This window comes from Tigriopus californicus, chromosome 5 (assembly GCF_007210705.1).
Source record: "Tigriopus californicus strain San Diego chromosome 5, Tcal_SD_v2.1, whole genome shotgun sequence".
NCBI classification, from domain to species: Eukaryota; Metazoa; Arthropoda; class Copepoda; order Harpacticoida; family Harpacticidae; genus Tigriopus; species Tigriopus californicus.
Genome location: NC_081444.1, coordinates 2080763 through 2104579, shown reverse-complemented (window position 1 = coordinate 2104579; position 23817 = coordinate 2080763). Strand labels below are relative to the sequence as shown.

At 42.4% G+C, this 23817-nt stretch overlaps 2 protein-coding genes across 3 annotated transcripts; one reads left to right on the top strand and one right to left on the bottom strand.

Moving 5' to 3' along the window:
• Nucleotides 1-233: 233 nt before the first annotated feature.
• On the top strand, nucleotides 234-14058 carry LOC131879990 (uncharacterized). Of its 2 annotated transcripts, none has more exons than XM_059226480.1 (4): nucleotides 234-449; nucleotides 6366-6520; nucleotides 7679-8308; nucleotides 13194-14057. In XM_059226480.1, exons 1-4 carry the CDS (start codon nucleotides 283-285, stop codon nucleotides 13472-13474), a joined length of 1233 nt encoding a protein of 410 aa, XP_059082463.1. In that variant the 5' UTR covers nucleotides 234-282; the 3' UTR covers nucleotides 13475-14057. The 2 variants fall into 2 exon arrangements, with proteins under 2 accessions (XP_059082463.1, XP_059082464.1); XM_059226481.1 differs by lacking the exon at nucleotides 234-449 and adding an exon at nucleotides 5131-5303 and having other exon boundaries at nucleotides 13194-14058.
• A 4992-nt stretch (nucleotides 14059-19050) lies between these two features.
• On the bottom strand, nucleotides 19051-19994 carry LOC131880693 (glutamate receptor U1-like). Its single transcript, XM_059227376.1, has one exon. It carries the CDS (start codon nucleotides 19954-19956, stop codon nucleotides 19051-19053), a length of 906 nt encoding a protein of 301 aa, XP_059083359.1. The 5' UTR covers nucleotides 19957-19994.
• Between the last annotated feature and the right edge of the window lie 3823 nt (nucleotides 19995-23817).

Genomic DNA, 23817 nt, shown 5'->3' with positions numbered 1-23817 from the left:
CTCCATTCCTACCTCATTTGAGGACTTGATTGCTTTTTTGTTTCAAAAATCAACGATATGTTCAATTTGATTCGCTTTCGTTAGACCTCTTCGGACCCTCAGTCTACATACGTAGATCGTTCAACACAAATTGAGGGGTAGAAGATTTACAAACATCGACACAAGGTAAGTGAAAGCAATTTTGTCGATTCATGAAATGAACTTCAAACTACCTTTAAGTGTTCGAAACATTTCCTATCGATCAGATCATTACCAAAGCTAGCGTTGAATTGTTCAGTTATTATGGACTCTTGGATGAAAGCACCTCTTGTGGCCATTTTAAGTCTTGCAACTGCAAAGAGCCAAGCAATTGGTAATATCTCTGTCAACGCTTTCATCTCTTATGAGGTAGCTCCTTGGAGTGTTGAGGATGCCAAAATCAAGGAATTTGACAGTTTCTCATCTGGATGGTAAAGCTGTCTTATTAATATTTATCGTTCTTGCATATTGTCACTTTTTCAACTTAAGTCTTGATTTTTTCTATTATCCTCTTACCTCACAATGCTAATGTGATTATTTGAACACTCTGGAAGAGTGATACAATTCGACACAAATGTACTATTGGCTGGGACGAAAAACACCCATTTCAAGAAAATGTGTTCATTCCGGGTATTTTGTGTAAGCCACATAAAAATGTTGATATTTTTGGCTCGTTCCATGATATCTCTGTTACAGCCAACATTTTGGAAACATAACATTTGTAATTTGATTGTGATCTAGTAATATAATTACTTGAAGCTCGACGTCATAATTCCAATGATTAAATCGAGTACTAGGCCAAAAAAAAATTCCATGGAGACCTCTGCACTCGCAATCAGCTGCGTACATCTATGAAATCTGATAAAGCCACTGATCTTTTTTCTTGACTAGATGACTTAAATATAATTTGAAGGAACTTACATAGAATATTTCATCGTGGAGGATTAAACCTAAATCCTTCATGGATAAGACCTGCTGAATGCCTTTACATTCACCATCTAATAGTTGAGAGTCTAATGGTGTTGACTCAAAGTCTTTGAGTGGAATTTAATTCCATTCAGTGCCATGTTACTCTTAGCAACCCAAGGGTAGATTTGATCTAGAACCTCTACCAGAAAACCGGAATTCTGACTGACCATTCCTACCAACTACCAATTTTGTGTCATCAGCATAGTAAGAGATACTGTCATTACTACTACCAAGCTTCTGAAGCGGAGCAATGAAGATAATGAAAAGGAGAGGACCCAAAATGGAACCCTGAGGAACACCCGACTTGACATCATGTATGTCACTAAGAGATCCCTCAACCTTAACCAATTGCTTCCTACCAGAAATGAAACTTCTTTACTCAACCTTAACCAATTGCTTCCTACCAGAAATGAAACTTCTTTACCAATTGAGAACCTTGCCCTGGATCCCAATCTCATGGAGCTTGTTAACTAAAAGGCCATGATCTACCTTTACAAATTCAAGATAGACTACATCGACCGACTCGTGACTCTCTAGCCCCTCAATAACCTGCTCTATCTGCTGAATCAGTTGGGTAACCGTCCTAAAATGTGCTCGAAACCCATATCAGTTGGGTAACCGTCCTAAAATGTGCTCGAAACCCATGCTGGCTAGGAGGAAGGACTTCATGGATATCAAGAAACTCTACAAGTTTGAATTTCATGATTTTCTCAAACACCTTCGCAATATTCGAAGTGAGAGAAGTTGGTCTATAATTACTGGGGAGCGACTTATCTCCTCCTTTGAAAATTGGAACAACATGAGCTACCTTCAGAGAAAAGGGAAACTTGCCCTTGTCCAAGATGCAACGCATCAAGTACGTCGAAACAGAAGCAAGATTCTTTGAGCATCTGATCAGTCCACGCGAATCTCCCTACTTGACGGATTTTTGATGGGATTGGTCCACGCTTGTTCTCTTTCATACTGTTTTCTGCCGGATGTCACATTGTTATGCTTATTCTCTTATTTCTGCTCGCGTCATGTCAGGGTTCCCGCACACTCCTCCATGCCCCGCCTATTCATGGCTATCTCGGGGATAGGCCTTAATGCCCATATCGTGTGGGGGCTCGCCGGTATCTGTGTGGTCTGGACCTTGTCATTGGAGTGTTTTCCGATTCCTCCGGATGTTCTTTCACCAATTTTTGAAGACCTCTGTCTTCATGGGTCGGGTCCGGATTCGCTCTTGGTTTCGGGACACGAACATCTTGTTGGACTCGCCAGAGGAACTTCCGATTTCTCCATTTCAACCGTCCCGACTCCGTCCTGAGCATATAGCTCCAACGTTGCGGGACACACTTCTCGATTTCTCAAAGGACTTCCCAGATCTTCGTTTCTCGGTTTTGGATACGGACAATGTCTCCAATCTGGAGAGAAGGTAACGCCTTTACTCTCGCATCATGGTGTTCCTTAGCTTTTCTTCGCAACCATTCGGCCCTCTGATCGGCCTCTTGGATCTGGGCACAAAGATCTTGGTGGAAACACATAGGGCTACTTGGAAGCGTGTTCTTGTTGGTCTCCCAAAGAGTCTTTGTGCCAGAGATAGGCCGTCCTTCCTTGGAGTGTTCCAATACTCCAGTAAGGCATGAAGGAAACGCTCATCGTCAAAATTCTTTTTAAGGCGAATCTTCCTGATGATGGCCTTCATCGACTTTACCGCAGCTTTGGCATAACCATTTGCTTCGTGATGGTACGGAGATAATGGGTCATGGGAAATGTTCCACTTCTCACAAAAGTGTGCAAACTCGGCTGACTTAAATTGAGGGCCTCCATCCGTGGTTAGCCGCCTAGCCAAGCCAAATTGGGTGGCCCACCTCAACAAGTGCTTTCCCACGTCCTCCGTGGACGCTCAACCGGTCAATGGATACACTTCCGCCCAACCTGAGTACTTGTCAATCACGGCGAGATATTTTTTGGCCTTATGATGAAACAAATCCGTTGATATGGCCTCACCTGGCCAATCCGGACGAGGGTCCTGGATCAACGGTTCCTGTTGATGACTGGCTTTGTTCTCCTCGCACTCCGGGCATTGCTGGACCATGGCCTTGATCTCATGATGCATTCCTGGCCAGTACACGCACTCGCGGGCCCGGGACAGGGACCGCTCCATCCCTGGGTGGGCCACATGCAGATCCTCCAGGATCGCTCTTTGCAATCCCTTGGGAATCAATACCCGACTACCCTGAAGGATGACACCTTCCAACGTGGATAGTGCACTACGAATGTGCCAGAAAGAGTACAAATCCAGGTCCAATGGTTCTTTGTGCGTTGGGAACCCCTGTTCCACTTGAACTAGCAACTTGATATAAGTCTATAGTTACTGGGAAGCGACTTATCTCCCCCTTTGAAAATTGGAACAACGTGGGCTAACTTTAGCGAGGAGGGAAACTTGCCCTTGTCCAAGATGCGACTCATCAAGTTTGAGAAAACAGGAGCAAGAACCAATGAGCATCTCATCACAAACTGAGATGTTTCACCATCAGGACCAGGAGAACTTGAAAGCCTCAAGTCCCTGATGGCAACTAAAGCTTCTTGATCTGTAACTGTGAGATCATCAAATTGCTCAATTTGAGTAACCTCATCAATCTCAACAGACTCGTCATTAGAACAAGAAGCTGTTGCTTGTGAACTCAGTGGGGTTGAAAACACACTAGAGAACTGATCTCCAAGTATGTTGGCCATAGCCTTTACATTACTTATGGCTTCCCCATCAACCTTGGAAGGCCCAACAACGTGTTTCATCTTTCTCATAGAGTTTGCATAAAATCAAAAAGCCTTCAGATTTGACCTGTCCTCCTGAACCACCCTACTCTCAGTTTGTAAGTGGTCGTTTTCGATGGAGGCCTTAATCTTACCCTGAATTACGTCCAACTTTTTGGAGACTACCCACAATTTTTTATGACAAAGATTTATCAGTTCAATCAAATTGGAAAACCTTGCTTTATCACCCTTCTCCACCGTCATTTCGTTTGCTTTGAATTTGGAGCGCTCGATTTGTCTTCAGGATTTCCAAAGCCAAGGACGACGGTGCAGTTCCAAAGCGAAGACCAACCCCGATCCAATTGATCTCAAAATTTGCAATCATACGTACGTATATGTCTCGTGAACCTTCCAATCCATTGTATGGAACATATAAATAACAAATTTTCAGTGACAACAATAACTTTATTATCGCGTCACAGCGGTATGAAATACTACTTGAAAGATTTCAGGCTTGTAATGAAAAATGGTTCTAGGCCCAAACATTTGCATCCCGGCATACGACCGGAGGCAAGGTAACGTAAGGAAGGATTGACAGCCCTCCGACTGGACTATGGTACCGTGTGGACCATAAGTCCTCGGACACGTCTTTAAAATCTTGTGGCTCAGTGATTAAGGAAGTTATTTTAAAAATAATAATTGCAGGAGTTTTTTGGCATATCTAGCAAAGTCTTTCGTTTCACCAACTGATTTTAGTTTTGCCTATCTGTGTTTGAAAACAATGGTAGAAGTAATCTGGGGGAAATAATTTTTCGGATCGGCGTTGGCGACAGCGACAGGGCCGTCCCTACTAACTTCAGCATCGCCAGGAACACCGTTTACAGGGTCAAAAATACCTATAATCCCACTGGCAACTTTGAAGTATCACTCAGAAGTATCTTGGGTGGAAGTTGAGCTCCAATAGATTCTGACCTAAGGAGTTTTGCCCTCCCCCTCATCCCTGAACCTGAATCCGTTGGATTTCTTCATGACACCGAAAAAGCTGCATAAGGGGAGCTGAAGAACCACAATGTAACGTAAACGAGGTCTTGGGATTAAAATGTTCATTTATGTACTCTAGCATTACAATGGCTCTAGACCAAATATCATATCATGTTGAAGTTTTACTATTAAAAAGAAATCAAAATCTTCAACTTGAACAGTTGGGATGGTGAAATTCTTGAAAGGAACGGGGCCTCGAAAAACCACACATTAGGAAGTAAAATCCCGCACAATCACGATAAGTAATACAATTTAGCCTAGTAATCAGTTGACCATTACAGTTGAAATGAAATTGAGCTCAAATTGACGGACATTGAAGGAAAATTTTCTGCCCACTTAGAATCAAGGCTAACGTTGTACCACTCAGGCCTCATGGATACTTTTAAAAAACCTCTTCTTCTGGCTATTTTCGGTCTTGTCATTGTGAAGAGCCAAAGTATTGGTAATATCTCAGTAAATGCTTTCGTTACCTTTGAGGTAGCTCCTTGGAGTGTTGATGATGCCAAGGTCAAGGAGGTGGAGTGCCCTACATCAGGATGGTAAAATCGTCTGGTTGATACTTGTTAATATGGAAGGAGGTGGGAGGCAGGCGACCTTTATGGAAAACCATGGTCTTCGTCTTGACGGTATTGACTTGAAGGCCGTTCTCTTGGCAATAACTGTGTAGTGCATTGATGGCATTTTGCAATTCCACGTCTGTATCAACCGAGAGAACCAGGTCGTTTGCATATTGAAGATATTGTACCGGAAAATGGTTGATGGTGGGTCCTATGGTTGTCTGGAATGTCCCTGGGCCTCTTCTTGTGAATAAAGATGATGGCTGACTCCATCCACGTTGGTGGGAAGAAGGTAGAATGGAGGACGAAGCTGAAGAGATTTTGGAGGAGTGGCCAGGCATGGGTTCGGAGAAGTGAAAGTTGGAAAGGAGAGATCCCAGACGTTGAGGGGGCCATACTCTCCATCTTCTTGAATGCCACGTCCATCTCGGGTTCCGTGAATATCTGCAAAAGGGGATGGTGTTCTTCTAGGCAGCCCTGGGCCTCCTCCACTACCGTTCCCGATGTTGATACAAATAGTTCTTGACAGTGGACGAGTAATTTACTCAACGGAATCTCCGAGTTGGTGGCGGGCTTTTTGGCACGTTTGTACTAGCCCGCTATCCTGGACAAGGCTAACAAAGAGAGCAGGTTCTCCACTTCCAACCTATGGTGGGCTTCCTTGGGGCTCCTCACAGACTTGTGATGTGCAACTCTTGATATCGCATATTGCTCTCAAGTCTCAGATGTTTGGTTTGTTTTGGTACTATGCAGTTTTTGGAGCATTTGGCCTCTCAGCTCTTAATGGTAGGGGCTGAACCACGGGGTTTTGAGTCCTCCTCTCCTCCTCGGCAAAAAACTAATTTTCCAAGACCTTATCGGTGGACATTTAGATAGGACTTTGCTAGCACTTGTGTATGACTTAGGGTTCGGTCTATTTAACTACTTATGAGTTATTTAGGAACTAAAGGTCTGTTTTCATGTATTTCAGCTCCTCGTTTTATCTAATCTCAAATACTGGTACTGGGGCGACAGGGCAATGTAACAACTCAATTTTTTTCTTAGGTCCAATATGACATGTGGAGCAATCTGTGTCGCCACCAATAAATGCACTGGTTATACTGTCGATGGCAACAAATGTTTACTTCTTGAAAGTTGGAGGTATGCCCATGACCCTGAACCTCATGAGGCAGTGACAGTTTTCGGTCAAAAGTTGTCAGGTATGTGAAGACCAAATGAAATATTTCTCAACATCTTGGAATTGGCGGCATGGGAAAGGCTCAATCAAATACGGTTCATTTTTGCATGTTGAAGATGAACGTTATGTTATGTAGATAGAGCATCCACGTCCACGGCACAAAGTAGGCTTCCTAGTGAAGCTCGGACCGTAGTTTCTGCCCTCGCAAATGGTTTTGAAGGAGGTATGGACAGGTTGGGTCCTGTCGATGCCACTGCATTTGCATAAGACTTTGGCTTGGACTGCTTCATCTTCGCCTTGTGAAGCTTCTCTAGAGCTCTGAGAACCTTCAAGTGAGACTTTTTAGTTAAATTTTGAGGTCCTTTCCTACAATAGAGGCAGAAAGTGTTGCTTTTGTTATTGACAACGATGTGACGGTGGTTGCCGCGATTCAACATCGCAGGGGAGCAGGCGTTCTCCACTTTAGCGCTTCCCATTCTCCTCGTCTGCCTCACAGTTTTCCATACCATGCAATTCTGTGCACGGGAACTTTTGCAGGCATCATTGGAACAAAGAGCCAGATGAGCACACACACAATTAGAGGTCGTGCATTCAGTTCAAGACCATCTGGACTTACAGGCCCTGATCTGCATGGACCTGAACGTTAATCAACATGAATCATGTGGACGACCATAGCCATTTTGGAGGACGCAGATGCGAGGGGGGGCACTGCTGCCATCGCTGCCAAAGATGAGGACCCTGCCTTGCCCGAAGGATTGATCCTATTAGTTGGAGCGATCCCAGACAAAACTCTTTGTTTTAGGGATGGATCAGTGACTAAACCAATACTTAGTTGAGACGGAAACTCCCAGAGTTCCGGTTTGGTTTGGTTATTTGTTTATTTTTGCGATGATAAATGTGTACTTTCGAAAACGTCCAATATCATTTATCTTTTGCCCCTTCTTTGAATATTGCAAAGTCCCAATTATTTCCTATTTTCCCTAGTTAATAGATGTGATCAATGTTCTATGGCATAGGTTATGAAATGTGAAATACTTGTCTGAAATTCAAAACCTTTGACTTTGTTTTTGTCCTAAACAAGTAAAGTTTAACAACAACAGATTTTTGACACCCTTTTTCATGCCTATGTTTATTATTGCGGAATAAAAATGCGTTATCAATAATCCTTTACTTTGACTAGAACCATCCCAGATCATGGTAGTTGGAGGACATGATATGATTAGAGGGAACGTTATTGCCAAGACCGAAGTCGCGCTACTCGATTTAAAAAACCAGAAGTATTGCCCGGACCCTCCTCAACTGCCCTCTCCGATTTTTGGGGCTCCCAGTCTTTTGGTTGGTAATAAACTCTGGCTTCTTGGTGGATTCCACGGGAGTAACAGTGTGAAATTGGAGATTACCGAATTCGACTTCAAAACTCTGACGTGGGGAAGTGTCGGAGAATTTCCCGAAAGACGGACAGACTTCGCTAGCGCCCAAATTCGGGACTCATGGGTGATTGTAATGGGCGGCTGGAAAGGCTCCGACTTTGCGAGCAACCACACAATGGTCATTTATGCTAATGGAACGCAAAAAGATGGGCCACCCCTACCAGCAGGCTCCTACGGGCCTTGTGGCGGGGGTTTAGACGAGGATCATATCATTTTAGTAGGCGGCATCTTCGGTCGAAGTGGAAAAGAAACTCATGTCTTGAATTGGCCAAGTCAGCAATGGGAGCGGAAGGCTGACACCTCTCTTGAGACTTATAATGCTGCTTGCGAGCGATTCACCAACAAGCACAATCAAATCAGTTTTATGGTTGTGGCATCTAGTAAGTATTTTTGCATCTAATTTTAGGAGTACGTTATTCACTAACAAGAACTTTTTAGGGCAGTTCTCAAACAGAGCCACAACCTCTTAACTGCTAACTGACTTGTTTTGAGTACATTGAAGTCGTTGTTGCCTTTTTCTTCTTCAGTGGTTTAAAAAGTTTTCAAAAATGACCAAAGAGCTCCCAAAGTGATGCACTTGAGGTGAAAATTCAAGAGCCAGATATTTTTGCCAACAAGTAATTTCTTGGGTTCGTTTTAGTTTCCTTTAGGATTTATAACAAGCCATTTACAGAATTGCCGTTACTGATACCATTACTTTTGGAGGAAAATACATTTATGGTGGGGTTACGCCTTGCATGGCGGACGTGCCTTTTTACTCTTCAGACTTGAATATTGTTTTTAGTGGTTGATTACATAATTCCGACTATGATACCAATGAATGGGGTCTTTTTCAAGACGTGAGCTTGTAGCCCTTAAGCCCTCTCCCTCCTCCAAATCCTTGCTTCCCTTCCTTAATTCCTTCCTTAATGGCCACAGTGATCTCGCTTTTCCAGGTAGTATTGAACAACTTTGTATTATGAGTAGGGCGGAAAAAAACATTGCACTAAAAACGACCAAGTATTTGAATTATATGTAATCGAAAAAGCTGCAAATATTGAAAAAATATTGATCACTGAAATGCATAAATATACAACTAGGACTTCGTATTTCTGTTTTTAGAAATGCACATTTGCCTTTGAGCTTGGTCCGGCAGTATTTTTTGCTTCATTTGCGTACTCAAGTCCTCGAGATGGAGAACAAAATATAACTCAAGTGCGACTAGATTGTTAGCTTCATCAGGATGGGAATGATTTGACCTAAGAAGAAGCCAGTGAATCAATGCCCAGCTTGCTCAGTAGATTTTGCACCAATCAATCATTGCTCAACCTTTTCTCTTATTTGAGGGCCACATGGAGTTGTTTTCAGGAATTCTCCAACGTTCTTAAACAAATATGTATTTCTAGTTATTCCATAATGGTCCTAATTACTCATGCACATTCTGAAATTTAAAAGGCTTAATTCTATGTTGTTGCCTAACCTACACTTGTTACCCTGTGAGACCAGCCAGATCATTATGAAACACCCGGTTGATAGTGCAGCCATCAACCTGCCATAGTAGAAAATTCCACTGTATCATAGCTACTCTAGTTAATAATGTTCATGGATGGACCAGCTGCAGTAAAAAAGTACAAAAAAACTCATTATTACCCTTCTTCCTATTCTGTTCAGTGTAAATCGATGAACCCGACATTGTTCTGCTAGAGGCAATGATGTTTTGAATTAGATACCATAACACTTCTGAGTTGGACCAAAAATCTACTAATTCACGTGTTTGGTTCCTTGAATTGCCAAAATATGATGAAAATGTTCAAAATGCTATCCACGGTATTGAAAACGTCTAAATATTTACTTTTTGAGAAAATGGCCAAAATATTTAAAAAATATTTTTTATTGGAATTGAATGTTTTTACCCGCTCTAATCATGAGGAATCGACAACGGCGTCGGATCAAGTGGAGAGGAGGGAATCAACAAGTGTCGGCCTGCTTCCTCAAGTGCCATGGACGGGCGAATTTGTAGCGAGTGGGTGGAGCTGGACGGAGTCTCGACAAGATCAAAGGATGTGCCTTTACCTTCTTATCCAAGACATGGGTCACCGAGGGGGCACACGAGAATTTCATTCCTGGCAAACAAAGCTTCGTGGTTCATGTCAGGAAGCCGCTAGGCGTCGTTGGCCCAACGATGGATTGGAGCTAGTTATTGCCAAACACTTTGAGCCCACCCTTCTCTCGTCCTTTTCTCGTCACATAGCGGTGGGTGCCCAAGGCTTCGCCATCATTACTACCAGCCAACAACGAACGATGATGACCTTGTCTTGGACTTGAAATTCACCTTTCAGAAGGTGAGGAATCTGGAGAAATTCATCATTGGCGGTGGCTTTAACATACGTTCTGACCCTAATGAATTCTCAAAGATCGCCCAAATCCCGAGGCAATGGAAAATTGCTCTGCATTCCGGCCCGGGAATCCCAACACACACCTACTATACTTGACCACATTTTCATACCAGAAAATATTTCATCTCCGGCCAGTTTCACCCATCCACTGGCTGTTTCTGATCACCTCCCGATTTCAGTCACTATCAAGATGCCCAGAAATTTCCATCATCTGGGTATTACTGAAAATGGGAGTTGCAAGGTTAATGTGCAGAAGTATGCGGCTCATCTTGAGGCTCTGCAGCTATCCATCAACACCAGGATTGGGACCGATCCAGTTGCAGTGGTCCAACGCATTTTGCGAGCATTCAAAGAGTCCTCCTCAGTGCCAACAAAGAGAGGAGGACTCAAGACCCCGTGGTTCAGCCCCTACCATCAAGAGCTGAGAGGCCAAATGCTCCAAGAACTGCATAGTACCAAAACAAGCCAAACACCTGAGCCGACCATAGTTTGGAAGCAGAGAACCTGCTCTCTTCATCAGCCTTGTCCAGGATAGCGTGCTTGTTCAAACGTGCCAAAGTCCCGCCTCCAGAAGTTCTCCTCCTCTGGCAAGAACTGTTTGGATCAACATCGAGAACGGTAGTGGTGGGGGTCCAGGGCTGCCTAGAAGACCACCATCCCCTATTGCAGACCATCACGGAACCCAAGATGGACGTGGCCTTCAAAAAGATGGAGAGTAAAGCCCCCTTAACGTCTGGGGTCTCTCCTTTCCGACTTTCACTTCTCCACACCAAAGCCTGGCCACTCGTGCAAGATCTCTTCAGCCTCAATCAAACCTGCTGTCAAACATCTATGCGGGACTCAGATGCTCCGTTCGTTTATCGTGAGGATTTATCCCCTTGATACTTAACTTCCATTGGCCTTCCGCAGGGGGATCCGCTATTGCTAATCCTTTTCATTTTTTATGTATCCGACCTTACCGAAGCCCTCACACACCAAGGTCCCACCATCAACCATTTTCCGGTACAATATCTAAAATATGCAAACGACCTGGCTCTCTCGGCTGATTCAGCCATTGAATTGCAAAATGCCATCAATGCACTACACAGTTACTGCCAAGAGAACGGCCTTCAAGTCAATACCATCAAGACGAAGGCCACGGTTTTCCATAAAGGTCGCCTGCCTCCCACCTCCTTCTATATCAACAGCATCCCGATTGAAATCGTCAAGTACTTCAACTAAGTTGGTTTCAACTCTTGTTCACCAATCACCTCCAGTCCACAATAACCAAGGCCAAGACCAGGATTGGGTACATGTGCAATAGACTACTCATCAAGAATCTCCCCCTTCCAATAGTTCTTCAACTCATCCGGACTTATATCAACCCATTTTTCCTCTACGGCCTTTCCCTTTGGCTACCCAACTCCGCCCTCGAATCCACGTCCAATGCCACGTTCACCCAGTTCCTCAAGTGATACCTGTGCGTGCCCCAATATGCCAACAATGCATGGACGCATTTTCTATGCAAAGCAGACCCTCTCACCATTGGGCTGGCAAGGTTAGTGTCCAACATTGTTGGGAACCTAACCTATCCGGAGGTGATGCCCGGAAAAAGTTGTCCATCATAGTCAAGGTCTTGCTTACATCTTAATGTCCTTGGCCCGACATCCATTTGGAGTATTGGCGGTTGTGTAACTTTGCCCGGCTCCCAGCCAAATACCATCAACGACGGGAGCTGATGAAGCATCTGTTCAATTTGTCCCACCCACTTTACAGCAATAACCATAATTTTCCTTTTTACCGCTACCTGTATACTATCTGTGCCTCCCCTCTTTCCATTTTTCATGTGCACTGGACCAACTCCAAGCAACTTTGTTGTGATATCACAATCTAGTCAACTTTTTTACCATCTAACATGGCCAAGAATCATCATTATCACTATTGTCTTTATTTTTTATTTTTTTCTGATATTATTATTGTTTTTCTTGGCTTAAAACTGCAAAAAGGTAGTAAGTATGATTTGAAACAGCTGACGAATGTACAAGGAAACAAGGGTACTAGGATTAATGATTCTTTATTAGGCGTTAAGGGTTCTTTAGTTTCAATATGTTTTTTTCTTTTTTTTGATAAACATATTGAAATGTATTTTTTTCATTATTTTTGTCATGGTTTGAAAAACATTAACGTGACGCAACCATTGCACAATTGCGGACCGTGCCATAGTATATTTTTTTTTACCGTCACGGTAAGTAAAAATTCCCGCTGATTGTTTTGATATGTTCTCCCAGCTGTTTGTAGAAATAGCTTTTGCTTTCTTCTTATTTTTCGTGCGCTTCTTTTTGTTTCTTGATGAAATATTTTTCCCAATTTCCCTCCGTTGACACTGCCGCTAAGAGAGGCGCTCATAAGCTCTTCCATTTATCTGAATTAATTTAACATTACTTTGGGCACTTATTGATTTCTTCCGCGTCAATGAATTTTCTTTATTAGTACCAATAGTTTTTTTTTTCATTTCATAAATATATATTTCGTCAAAAAAGTTACGGGAGAAAAGGCCCGTTCGGCTTATTGGTTCCCTTACTTTTGCAGAAAAGTAGTGCGTTACTGAAAAAGTAATAGCGTTACAAATTATGCCATTACTCAAGCCCTTATTAATACTACTATCGTCCATAATTGTGCCAACTTTGACTTTTAAACGAGCTATTTTCAAAATGGCGAATGCCAAAATGGCATATGCCGGTAGATTTGAAAATTGACGGTGCCAACTTCAAAACGGCAATTGAAGCATGCACTAGATTTTTCTCCGAACTAGCTACGAAAGGACATTGACAAATTGTCGAGAATACTCAAAGCCTTCAAAGCACAAAACTAAACATTAATGACTATTTTTCGTCTGGCTCTCATATTTCAGCCTTTGATAAGCCGTTCATCTACACTTGGGCAACCGACACGTGGCATTTCGGAGAAGCCTTTGCCACCAGTCTCTACAAATCTGTGTTGTTTAATTTTGATGGGAACCTTTACACTAGCGGAGGCGGAGGATCATTGTCCAATTGGAATCAGGATGTTCTGACTGACATTTTTGCATTCAATCCTGAGAACGAGACTTGGAGTCAATACCCATTGGATTTGAAAATACCAAGGCGGGCGCATTCAATCCTCAAAATACCTGCAGGAATATTTGACTGCTGACTTTTACTTTCAAACTAAATGGGTACTTTTCATTGTTTTTAATTGAGGAAAAATTGATTGAGAGAAAACATATTTTATCAGTGCAAAGCATAAGCCAATCTCTCGTCTGTTAAAAGTCTTTACATGTTAAATGAAATTCTGAATTTTTTAGACCCTGCGGCCCTATTGACACCATTACCCAAAGCCGTGGCAAAATGTTCAAATGAACAACATAATGTTTTTTATCTTTAGTCATGTATGTCTCTACCTTAAAATAAAATCCTTCTTGTCACATTAGTATTTCAGATTTTAGTTTAAATATCAAGAGCTGAAATTAAAAGGGAAGTGCTTCTTCCCCGTATCATATTTTGCGAAAACAAATTCATCTGGTTTGTATGTATGCTGGCACTTTTTAAATCCTTCTCCCGAATGTACGTTGTGGAATTTGGTGTCGATGTGCTTGGCTCAATTGTGTTGCTCCAGTTTCTTTGTCAAACTGATCGCTGGAATGTTGTCTTTGTAAATTGTAATGGTTTTTTCCTCACGACCACTGATCTCTCCAATCACATGTCGAAGCCAGACAGCTTGGGATATTATAATTTTTTGATCTTTATTCCATTGTGAAAACGAAACAGTTTTATAAAAGAAAAGAAAAATAAACTTTGGTTTTGGAATTGTAGGTAATTTCAATTGACATTTACGGATATTTCTATCCACTTGACGGTAGAATGCGGTAGAAACGGTAGTCTTCGGAGTGAAAAGACGTGTCGGAAAGTGCTCTCCAGACACTTGGAGAAAAAAAAATTGCTTAGTTTTCGGTGCATCTGACGATTGAAGTTGAAGTGAAATGAAAAAAGCTACTAGAAAGAGACGTGTCAAAGGGGCCAACGAGCGTGTTGGATCACCTTCTGTCCCCAAAAACACATTCAAGGGACAACGAAGAAGTAATCGTTCCAAGTGGGCAAAAAATGGGTAACCTGTCGGCAGAGGATCTGATTGGCGAGGTTCAAGCAATAAAAACGAAATGGAAAAAATAAAGTTGGAGAACGACAACCTGAAGGAAAGGGTGGTATTACTGGAGCAGGCTTTGAAGAAGAACCATATGCAAATCAAGAAAGACATGGCAGAGACTGTTAAGGTTCACTGCGAGAGCAAGACTTTTGCTGAAAAATTGAAGGAAAATCTAAATGTCATCCCTGGCAATGTGATACAGTGTGGCAGAGATGCAAGACAGAAAATAGAACTGTGATGGATTTGTAAAACGTGATCTCCTTTCACCTATTCAATCTGTGTGCTACCTTCCTGAAAACGAGTTTTGTCACTGTTGAATAAATCAGTCTTATTTCGATTGCCATGCGTTCATTACATGGCGCAATCGGCATCTTACGAAATGACCACTGCATGTGATTTTCTTGGGAAACGTTATTCTCCACCGATTAGTTGGCGGTGGTACTTTTTTGAACTTAACCTAACGTAATCAAACCTAACCTAACCTTACCTAACCTAACCCAACCTAACCTAACACGATATTGATAACCCTTAAAGTCTTTCTCTAAACTTTTTTAACGTTTGGCCACAAATTTAAAAATGAGCACCGCCAACTAATCGGTGGAGAATAACGTTTATCGATTTTCTTTTTCGTGAGTGAACCTACGTTAAGATTCCAACCTAAGTCATCGGGTGCTGTGGCATTTATTTTTGGTTTTGCCTAATCCGTGGATGCCATTTTCGTAGAAAATCTTACTTTGCCCTTTGTCAACTTAGCCGCACCCGCACTTCATAGTTTCCTCTGTGAACACATATTTGAACGGGATTCCCCTGGCTTGTTATTCATTATCGGATGTGTTGGTTTATCATCGTCCGGTCCCATCGTATCACCATTAAGGATATTTGGATTCGATATTTATCACTTATCAACATTAGTGTATTCGATTTGGATCGTTCTGGACCTAGTCGTACCCCTTGTTGAGGAGTCGGTGAGATCGTTCAAGTGCAGCCACTTTGTTGAATAAGGACCTTCTATAAACGTTGAAAAATGGTTTCTAAATTCCTTGATTTCATTGTCAACCTGTGTGTTACCACTTGCACTGTTCTTTACAACGTTAACCCTATTGTAAGGGGAATTGTCGAGACACGCACTAGGACACACATTGCGTAATTATTTTTAGACTCTCTTACGTTGATGTTTATTCGTTATGGCGACCGAAGCAAAACTATACAACAAAACCGAAACAAGAGATCAAACAGTTCTGGTCCTGATGGAATATCAAATACTATTCTGAAGGCCCTTGGTGGTGCAGCGGCATTTCCCCTATCGCTGATCTTCGATAAGTCCATGATGGAAGGGTGTATTCCAGAAGATTGGAGACGTGCAAATGTCATACCCTTGTCAAAAGGAAAGGAAACAAGACAAGCAAGAAACTATCGCCCAATCTCCCTTACTTCGGTACCCGGGAAAGTCATGGAGAAAATGATCAAACAGAAGTTGGTCAGTTACCTAGATGAGCATGATATTATTTCACTTGAACAACATGGCTTTAGAAATGGAAAATCATGTGTTACAAATTTGATCGAACACTGTGATGACATTTCTCGGGTTCTTGATGATCAGGGTTGCATGTCCATCTACACCAAAACTCCTTTATCTGCCACTACATGATGTTGGAATGTTTGACACAATAAACAATATTGTCTAGTGCACGTCGCAGCCGAGGACAACATCATTATATTGCTGAGCGATTAGTTGATGATTTAAAAGGAAAAGTAGACCATTTGCGAGCAAATATCGACGGTTCCACTATGCCAGAGGTTATTGGCCTTGAGACAGAAATTCTGCCTGTCGAAAGTGCTGTGGACAAGTTTGGTTTAGCTGTGTCAGAATGCTTTGAACTGGAGGACACTGAAGAAAGCGAGCTCGATCAAGACATTCAGTTCAAATTGCATTGATCCTTTCTCACTACGATGTCAAACATCTGCTCAAATCTCTCGCCTACGCGAGCTCAGGGTTGAGGGTCTTCTTTCAGACCAACCCCATGATCGCCAGGTAACGATCGTGGACCAATTCGCATCAATACGGCTTTAAAGACTGAGGAGCTCCAACCAGACGGAACCTTGGCGGACTTCAAGGTCTGGAAAGCAGGATTTGGCGACTTTCATGCTTCAAACCAAATGGAAAGGTTTCTTCACCGTGAACAACGAGCTTATCGTCGAGGTTGTCTAGATGTGAAGGTGATCCAAATCATGGAACAATTACTGGATGTGTAAGACTTGACGGATGTGACCTCTGTTTTGGATACCCTTCAAAAACATTACGAGGATACATTGTCAGTAATGATCCGTCGTGTTGCTTTTCATCGATGTTCCCAGAAAGTAGGAGAACTTTTCTCCGATTTCTTTGTGCGATTGAAGCTTCTGGGATGCAATGCAGAGTTGGACCGTATGTCATATGAAGACATTGTTGTAGCCGTTTATGACAAGGATTTGCAAAGGGATCTACTCAAGATTGAGAATCCCGATTAGTCAAGTATCAAAGCCAAATGTCTTGCTTGGGAGACGGCAGAAGCCAACCAACATGTGCTCCGTGGAGATTCCAACACCTCGAGATTGAACAGAACCTAGTGTCTCGGAAAAAAGGAGGGAGACACGGTCTATTGTCCAAAGAGGAAGAAGAAGTCGATATCAATCTAAGGGAAAGGATTATAAACCCTCAACGGAATCTTCTAGATGTGCGAAGTGTGGTTGGAAGAGACATCCTTACGGAACCTGTCCCGCAAGTAACAAAACGTGTCATGGTTGTGGAAGATCGGTCCATTTTAGACAAATATGAATCCAAAGAACCAACAAAGACATTGTGAAACATATCTTTATGTGACGTGGAATATAATAATCCGTCAGGTCGATCAATGGGAACAATACAAATTTAAAACTGTATATCTCGTGTTCTTGCGACCAGAAATAAATAAGTCATTCATATCACAGACAAAGCCGCCTTGGGGGTAAACTGAAGAACCACAGTACAATGGAAACGACGTTTTGGGAACAAAAATCTCATGCGCTTACTCTGCTATTATAGTGGCTCTAGTTTCGCCCAAAAGTAATCCCTACGAACCATGTTCAACCATTTTCCAGAACTCTAATGGTTCCTCAGATATCTGGTAGTAATTTTTGAGGAGGAAAGAGACGGACTCGCGATATGGCTTCATGATTGACGCGTTATGCATGAATTCATAATTGACACCGATTTCATGGGTTCGCGCTTCGAACAAGATTTAATATCAGATGTGATAGGGTCTCCAAATGCGAAACGAATTTTCTTAAGCCGAATCGGAGACACTTCTGCGAATCCGAAAGAATCTGAATCCTGAACTTTCAAGCAATCCGGATACGAAATAATCACTTTCAGTCCAAGAACTTGGTTTGAAGTCCATTTTTTTCGCCTAATTGAATCCAAAATGATCAACTAAGTTTTGATGAAATGCTTCAATTGTCTGCCCCATATTCGTTTTGAGACAACAAGATTTCGTAGCCAATGAAAGTTGTCAAGAACAAGCCCTTATTTAAGGATCATTAAAAATGTTGTACGAGATTTATGAATTATGAACTTTCATAAAAGCTGACACTAGTTCCGCGGCAATCTTTAGTTTATTTTCCAAAGACACCCTTTCCAAAGAATGACATACAAAGCCCGTGCGTCCCCTTATTCAAAGGGAATCCAATTTCGTGTGGAATCCAATTAAACCACCATGGACAAGTGGCGGAATACCATTACATAAAAACTGATATCCTCTTTGATGGAAAAGAGATTCGACAAAATTACCGTCTCATTCGACCGGACAACTTGACGCAAGCAGCATAGTCCAACTAAAAAAATCCATTCTTGACAGTCTTTACATACATACCCGTCTCTGCCAGGCCGGGGGAGATGCGATTGGCTGAGGTCACCCTGACTGGCCCATGTGAAAACCTGACAATCAAAATTTGGTTGCGAACCATTCTATTGTATGATCACTCAATAATTTGAATATGAACGATCATAAACGGCCATTTTTTGCAATATTTTCTCTCCATTCATTGCCTCAGAAGCCTAGCACTGGGCTAACCATCTAATTACAGCATCCATGGGGTCTCTTATGCATGGACAAATTATGTGGCGGTTTTTGCTTAGGCCAAAAAGTCTAAAAAAGCAAAATATTGGAAAAAGTAAAAAAAAATCATTTGCATTTATTGGGCAGTCTTTTTAATCATTACCCACAATTCCGTTTTTGTTTCATTTGATATTAGGGTAGAAACTGACTAGCCGAACTGTATATGCCGTTTTGGGAGATAATCTCGGTCAAAAAAGCACAAATTGATGAGAGCACTCCAACAATGTATGTTCCGCCCAAGGCCGACAAGGATCTCAAGCTCAAGGGTTGGAATTTCTGACCATAGGACTGGATGATCGTCTTGATTGAGGAGCATTTCGTTGCATTGGGAAGGGAATTCGAGAGAGAATTCTCCACTATTCCACTCTCTATCATGCTATGGATAACGTCGTTGAAGGAACGCGTGAAATTGCTTGACTTCTGGAAATTCAACAGCACAAGGCCACTTTAACTTCAGCCTCTCAAGGCGAGCTTGAAGATATCATTTACCTGAAGAATTATTGCGTAGGAAAAGCTCATGAAACTTCCTCTACCCGCATACATGTAGCATTTGCCTTCCTTAGAGAAGTCATCGGAAAGCATACTCATGGCCGTAAGACCTTCACAGAGTCGAGCCAGTTTGCCGTCCTTGATTTTATCCAAATCCGCGTAACAGCTGCCCTTTAACTTTTGAGCCCCTGAATAAAACTTGTGTAGCAGCGATCCAGTTTGAGCTTTGGATCCCGTTTGTTCCAAAATGGTGCCGGTCTCCAAACCCCATGGAATGTCACCTTGATCCACCAAGTCTGACACATCCTCAATCATTTTGGGCACCTTGGGTATGGTCATTAAGGATGCCAAGGTTCCGGAATATCCTTGGCCTAAGATAAACATGGCTAAGATCCATGTCATAGTGAAAAACAATTGATAGTTCCATGTTCTCGGCAAAGGAACGGATCCATCTCCGGCCAAAGTTCTTAATAGAAATTCCATGATTTGCCCCCATCTCGATTGTTTCAGGAAAAGTTTGTCTGATATCCCAAAAAGAATCAGGAAGGAGATAAAGGTGACACAGAAGGTGATCCAAACTTTGATCCCAAAAGGGCGCCAAATAACCCAAAGATCCGGGACCAGTCGCACTGGAGTAACCGTGACCAAAATATCCTGTCTCAAAGGAAAGGAAAAATCGATCACTTCTGATCGTTCGGCACTCATACCAAATGGCCCCAAGGCAAAATCGACCTCTTTCCTCGAAACCATGCCCACCATTCCATTCCATGACCCATTGGCTTCCAAAACGCCCCATTTTCCATCGGGAGGTCGAATAATTGAAAAGGTAAAGTTCATTGACCTCGACAATTGCAACAAAACGTCCCACATGATTCCGCCATAGGAAAAGGAAGTGAAGTTTGGAGATGTGAAGGAGTTGATGAGAAACCAGGGTGGCCAATCCTCTGCTCCCACGAGCATGTGCTTTCTACTGGGAGTGTCCATCGGAAATAAACTGATTTGGTGGGTTGTTGTCGTTGCATGGAACCGATAGCGAAATTGAACCATTCATCATTGGTGCTGGTTAATATTACAGGCTACTCGAACATTCAAGACAACCAATATCTTGGTTGAGGAGCTTGGTTGCTTTCACTTGAGGGAAAGTGCTACACAAATAATTGTATTGCCTATCTGTCACTCACTTTATTTTTGACGCCCCCACAATGCCTGCCGAGTTCCTCAATATCTTTTGTGGTTCCTCCATTTAAAAAAAAAATTCATTACTTATTGAGCAAAATAACAACAGCTCCACTACTGGATTGGACACGGTAAGAATTGTAAAGAGATAGATTTTGAGCAATGTTTTCGATTCCGTCCCAATGTAAGGAGGACTAATATTTGTCGCATTAATCAATGAATCGTTTCCTGTCAATTTAATCGTGAACAAATTGACGGAGTTAGACATATCCGGAAGTTGAGCAAAAAATAATTGTTTTCATGTCTCTGGTTTCCATTTGCCATGATTTTATAACAAACAGTAATGTCACAAAACCATTTCACCAAAACTCGAAGGGATTGAAAAACCACCGTTCTGTTAAATATCATTAGCCCTCGAAGAAAGAAGTAGCAACCTGAAAAAAAAACATCTTACCTTTGTGGACGTAAACAATTTCTCAGCCAAAATCCCATTTTTTCCCCTTTTTTAGCCACTCTTTTTTACTTTTTTCAGACTTTGTCTGCAAAAAAAGAGAGCTTGCAGTTGAGCAGCAACTGATCCAACCTAAAATTATTTTACGAACAAAAGCACCCTCACCACCTAAACAGTAAGCTCGAGAAGACAGTCAACTGTTAACCATGACATCTGCATCAATTAAAGCCGGGTCCTAAAGTCGAACATTTCAAGAAAAAAGTGTAAATTTCTTGTGAACTCAATGGATAGCCGAGTTGGCAGACCGAGCTAGTCCTTGAATGTGGGGTTAATCTGGAATGCTATCTAAAAATTTGTCCAAGTCTGACTTGAAAGATGCAACCGGATCAACAAGGCCTACGTATTCCCAACAAACATTAGAGGGGAGTTAATTAAACAATGAAGGAGCCCGAGAAAGAAGAGATGTGGACTTCATTGTTCGAACTAGCCTGGATTCTCGCGGGCTTGAAGGTGCTCTCAAAACGCTCATTAAGCCTCTACGGTCACTAGAATTGACCCTAAATCCTGGGTTGGGACAAAGCTCATGGATGCTTTTGAAGACGTACAGTGTCAGATACCTTTCGTACCTTCTCTGAACACTGTACAGTCCCAACCTATCTAGCCTCTCCCAATATGAGAGCTCTCTCAATCCTGTGATGTTCCTAGTGAAACATCTTTGGACTTGATCGACCTTTTGCAAACCTGCTGAACTCATTGAAGCCCAAATGGGTGAGGCATATTCAAGTTGTGGCTGAACAATCCACTTGGACAGAGTTAGCATTGTGATGCTGTCTCTGGGCTTAAACGTGCGATATATTCAAACACATATTTGAAAGGCTTTACCCACCTTCAACTGGATATGCTCATCGAACTTTCCATTATTTTGGAGGACTACACCTAAACCTTTCATAGATGAGACCTGCTCAATATCTTTATCTCCAATATCTACGAGTGGAGTATGCAAAGGAGTTGACCCGAAGAAGGTCATTGAGCGGAATGTCATTCCGTTCAGGGCCATATTACTCTCAGGAACCCAAGAATAGATTATTTCTAGGTCCTTTGCCAGGCTAGTGGAATCTTGGCCATTTGCAACTCTTTTTGAACAAATTCTTCCTATACTTCGGAATTTTAGACTGTGCCCCGCCCTGTGGAACACATTCAGAGATTGCTAGAGTGGAACAGACGTCCTCAAAACTATAATCATTTTTTCTAAGGCATTGAAAAGCATTGAAATGTGGTCAAGCTCCCCTAACCTTTCCATAATCAACGGCCAATGTTCATTTTTGAACTTGAACTCAGCCAGACCGACCTTTTTGGCCGGTCTTACTCTAGAGCACGACGGCTTTTGAGTAATGGTCGACCCTATCTCGAGAACATGATGATCTGACAGATTACTAGGTGTCACATGGACCAAGGACACCACTCTACAACGCCAGCCGGAAAATTGAAGTCCCCTACAAGAAATACCTTTGAGCAAACTGCCAGATCCAACTCATTTCCAGTGAATTGGAGAGCTTACAAGAACGAGCTTACTGATCAAGAGGGGGCCTATACATTGTTACAAGGGAAAGATCAAGACCTTGGAGATGACAAACTAAGACCTTTACTTCTTCATGTGCAGGTCATTTCTAACATATAGACATACGCCCCCATGCGGAAAAATGGGATTGTCAGGGCCAAGGGTTGAAGCCAAGTTTCTGTCATGGAAATGAACGAGACCTGCCTATCTAAAGCTAGTTCCTCAAGAACCTTGATTTTTGTGCTATCCTTTTTGGAAATAAGACAATGCACATTCAGGTAAAGCCCTTTTATGGGCTGATCGTCCTTCCATGGACTAGAGCTATCAAATGTTTGACTAGGCCTTCCAACCTTAAAAAATCCTGCTTTTGGACAAAACTCATCTTAGGCGGAGGATGAGAAAACCTTTGTGGAGAGGGAAAATGAGGGGGAGAAGGAACTCTGGCCGCCACCTGAGCATACGATGTAAAAGATTCGTTGGGCTCATGACGACCAGAGGGGGGATTAAGGCTACAAAGTTTGGGCAGAAGAGAGGTTAGAAGAATTGAGGATGAGGTTGGAGGAGAGGGAGTGGAACAATTGGAGGGGGAAAGAGGGAAGGGGAAAGGAAAGGGATGGGCCTTTGTGCATTTGATATTGATGCATACCTTGCGCCTCAATAATCTCATGCACATAAACGGGTGAAAATAGCTACATCCCTGTTTGGAACAGCCCTTCTCATGGAACTTGAGAAGGCCAAACTCTCTAAATTTGGGACACCACTCTGGGTGAGCCAATTTACACCCTTTCCCTGCCTTTTTGCATCTCTGTCGTTTATGGACATCGCAAATCTCAAGAGCAGTCTCTACTATGCTCTCACTTTTCTGACCTCTGTGACCTCTTTGACTACAAGGGGTGTTTCAATCAAATCAAGAGTGTCAGTGCCTGTGTCCCTTTTGCCTACACTTGACTGGTTCATCCCACAGTCAAGTAGTGGCTGGGTGTGACCAACCCAAGCTATTAAAGCTTCCATAATGAAAGGCTTATTAATGGAGGACGGAGTTTTCCCTTCCAAAACCAGCTCTAGACAGTTCCTAGCCCCTTCAGAAAGTCCCTTCAACAAAGCTTCCATATTTCTTGAAAGCAAGGCTATTTGAGGAAACCTAATCAAAATATTGGGAATCTGAACAAAAATATGGATAAATATTCTGGAAGCTTCCTTCAGGTTCAAAAGAAAAACCGTCAGAAAGGAGGGAGAGGAAAATAAAAGATGAAAAAAAAGTAAAAGACGAAGATGATATAGCCAAGGCAAAAGGGAGAAACCAGAAGAGAAGCACTACACATGTGGCCTTTGTATATTTGATATTCGGGCCCTATTTTTCATTTTCGTGGATCCTTTGCCAACTGGATGAGATCTATCTCATTCTCGTTGGGGGTTCTTGGATTGAGGAGAATGCCCGAATGAATAAAGGCGCGAAATGGGAGCCCTCTGGACGAGGGTCGGCAAAAGGCCACCTTCGACCCTGTTAATCCTTCCCTCAAGCCATTTGCTGAGTCATAATTCACAG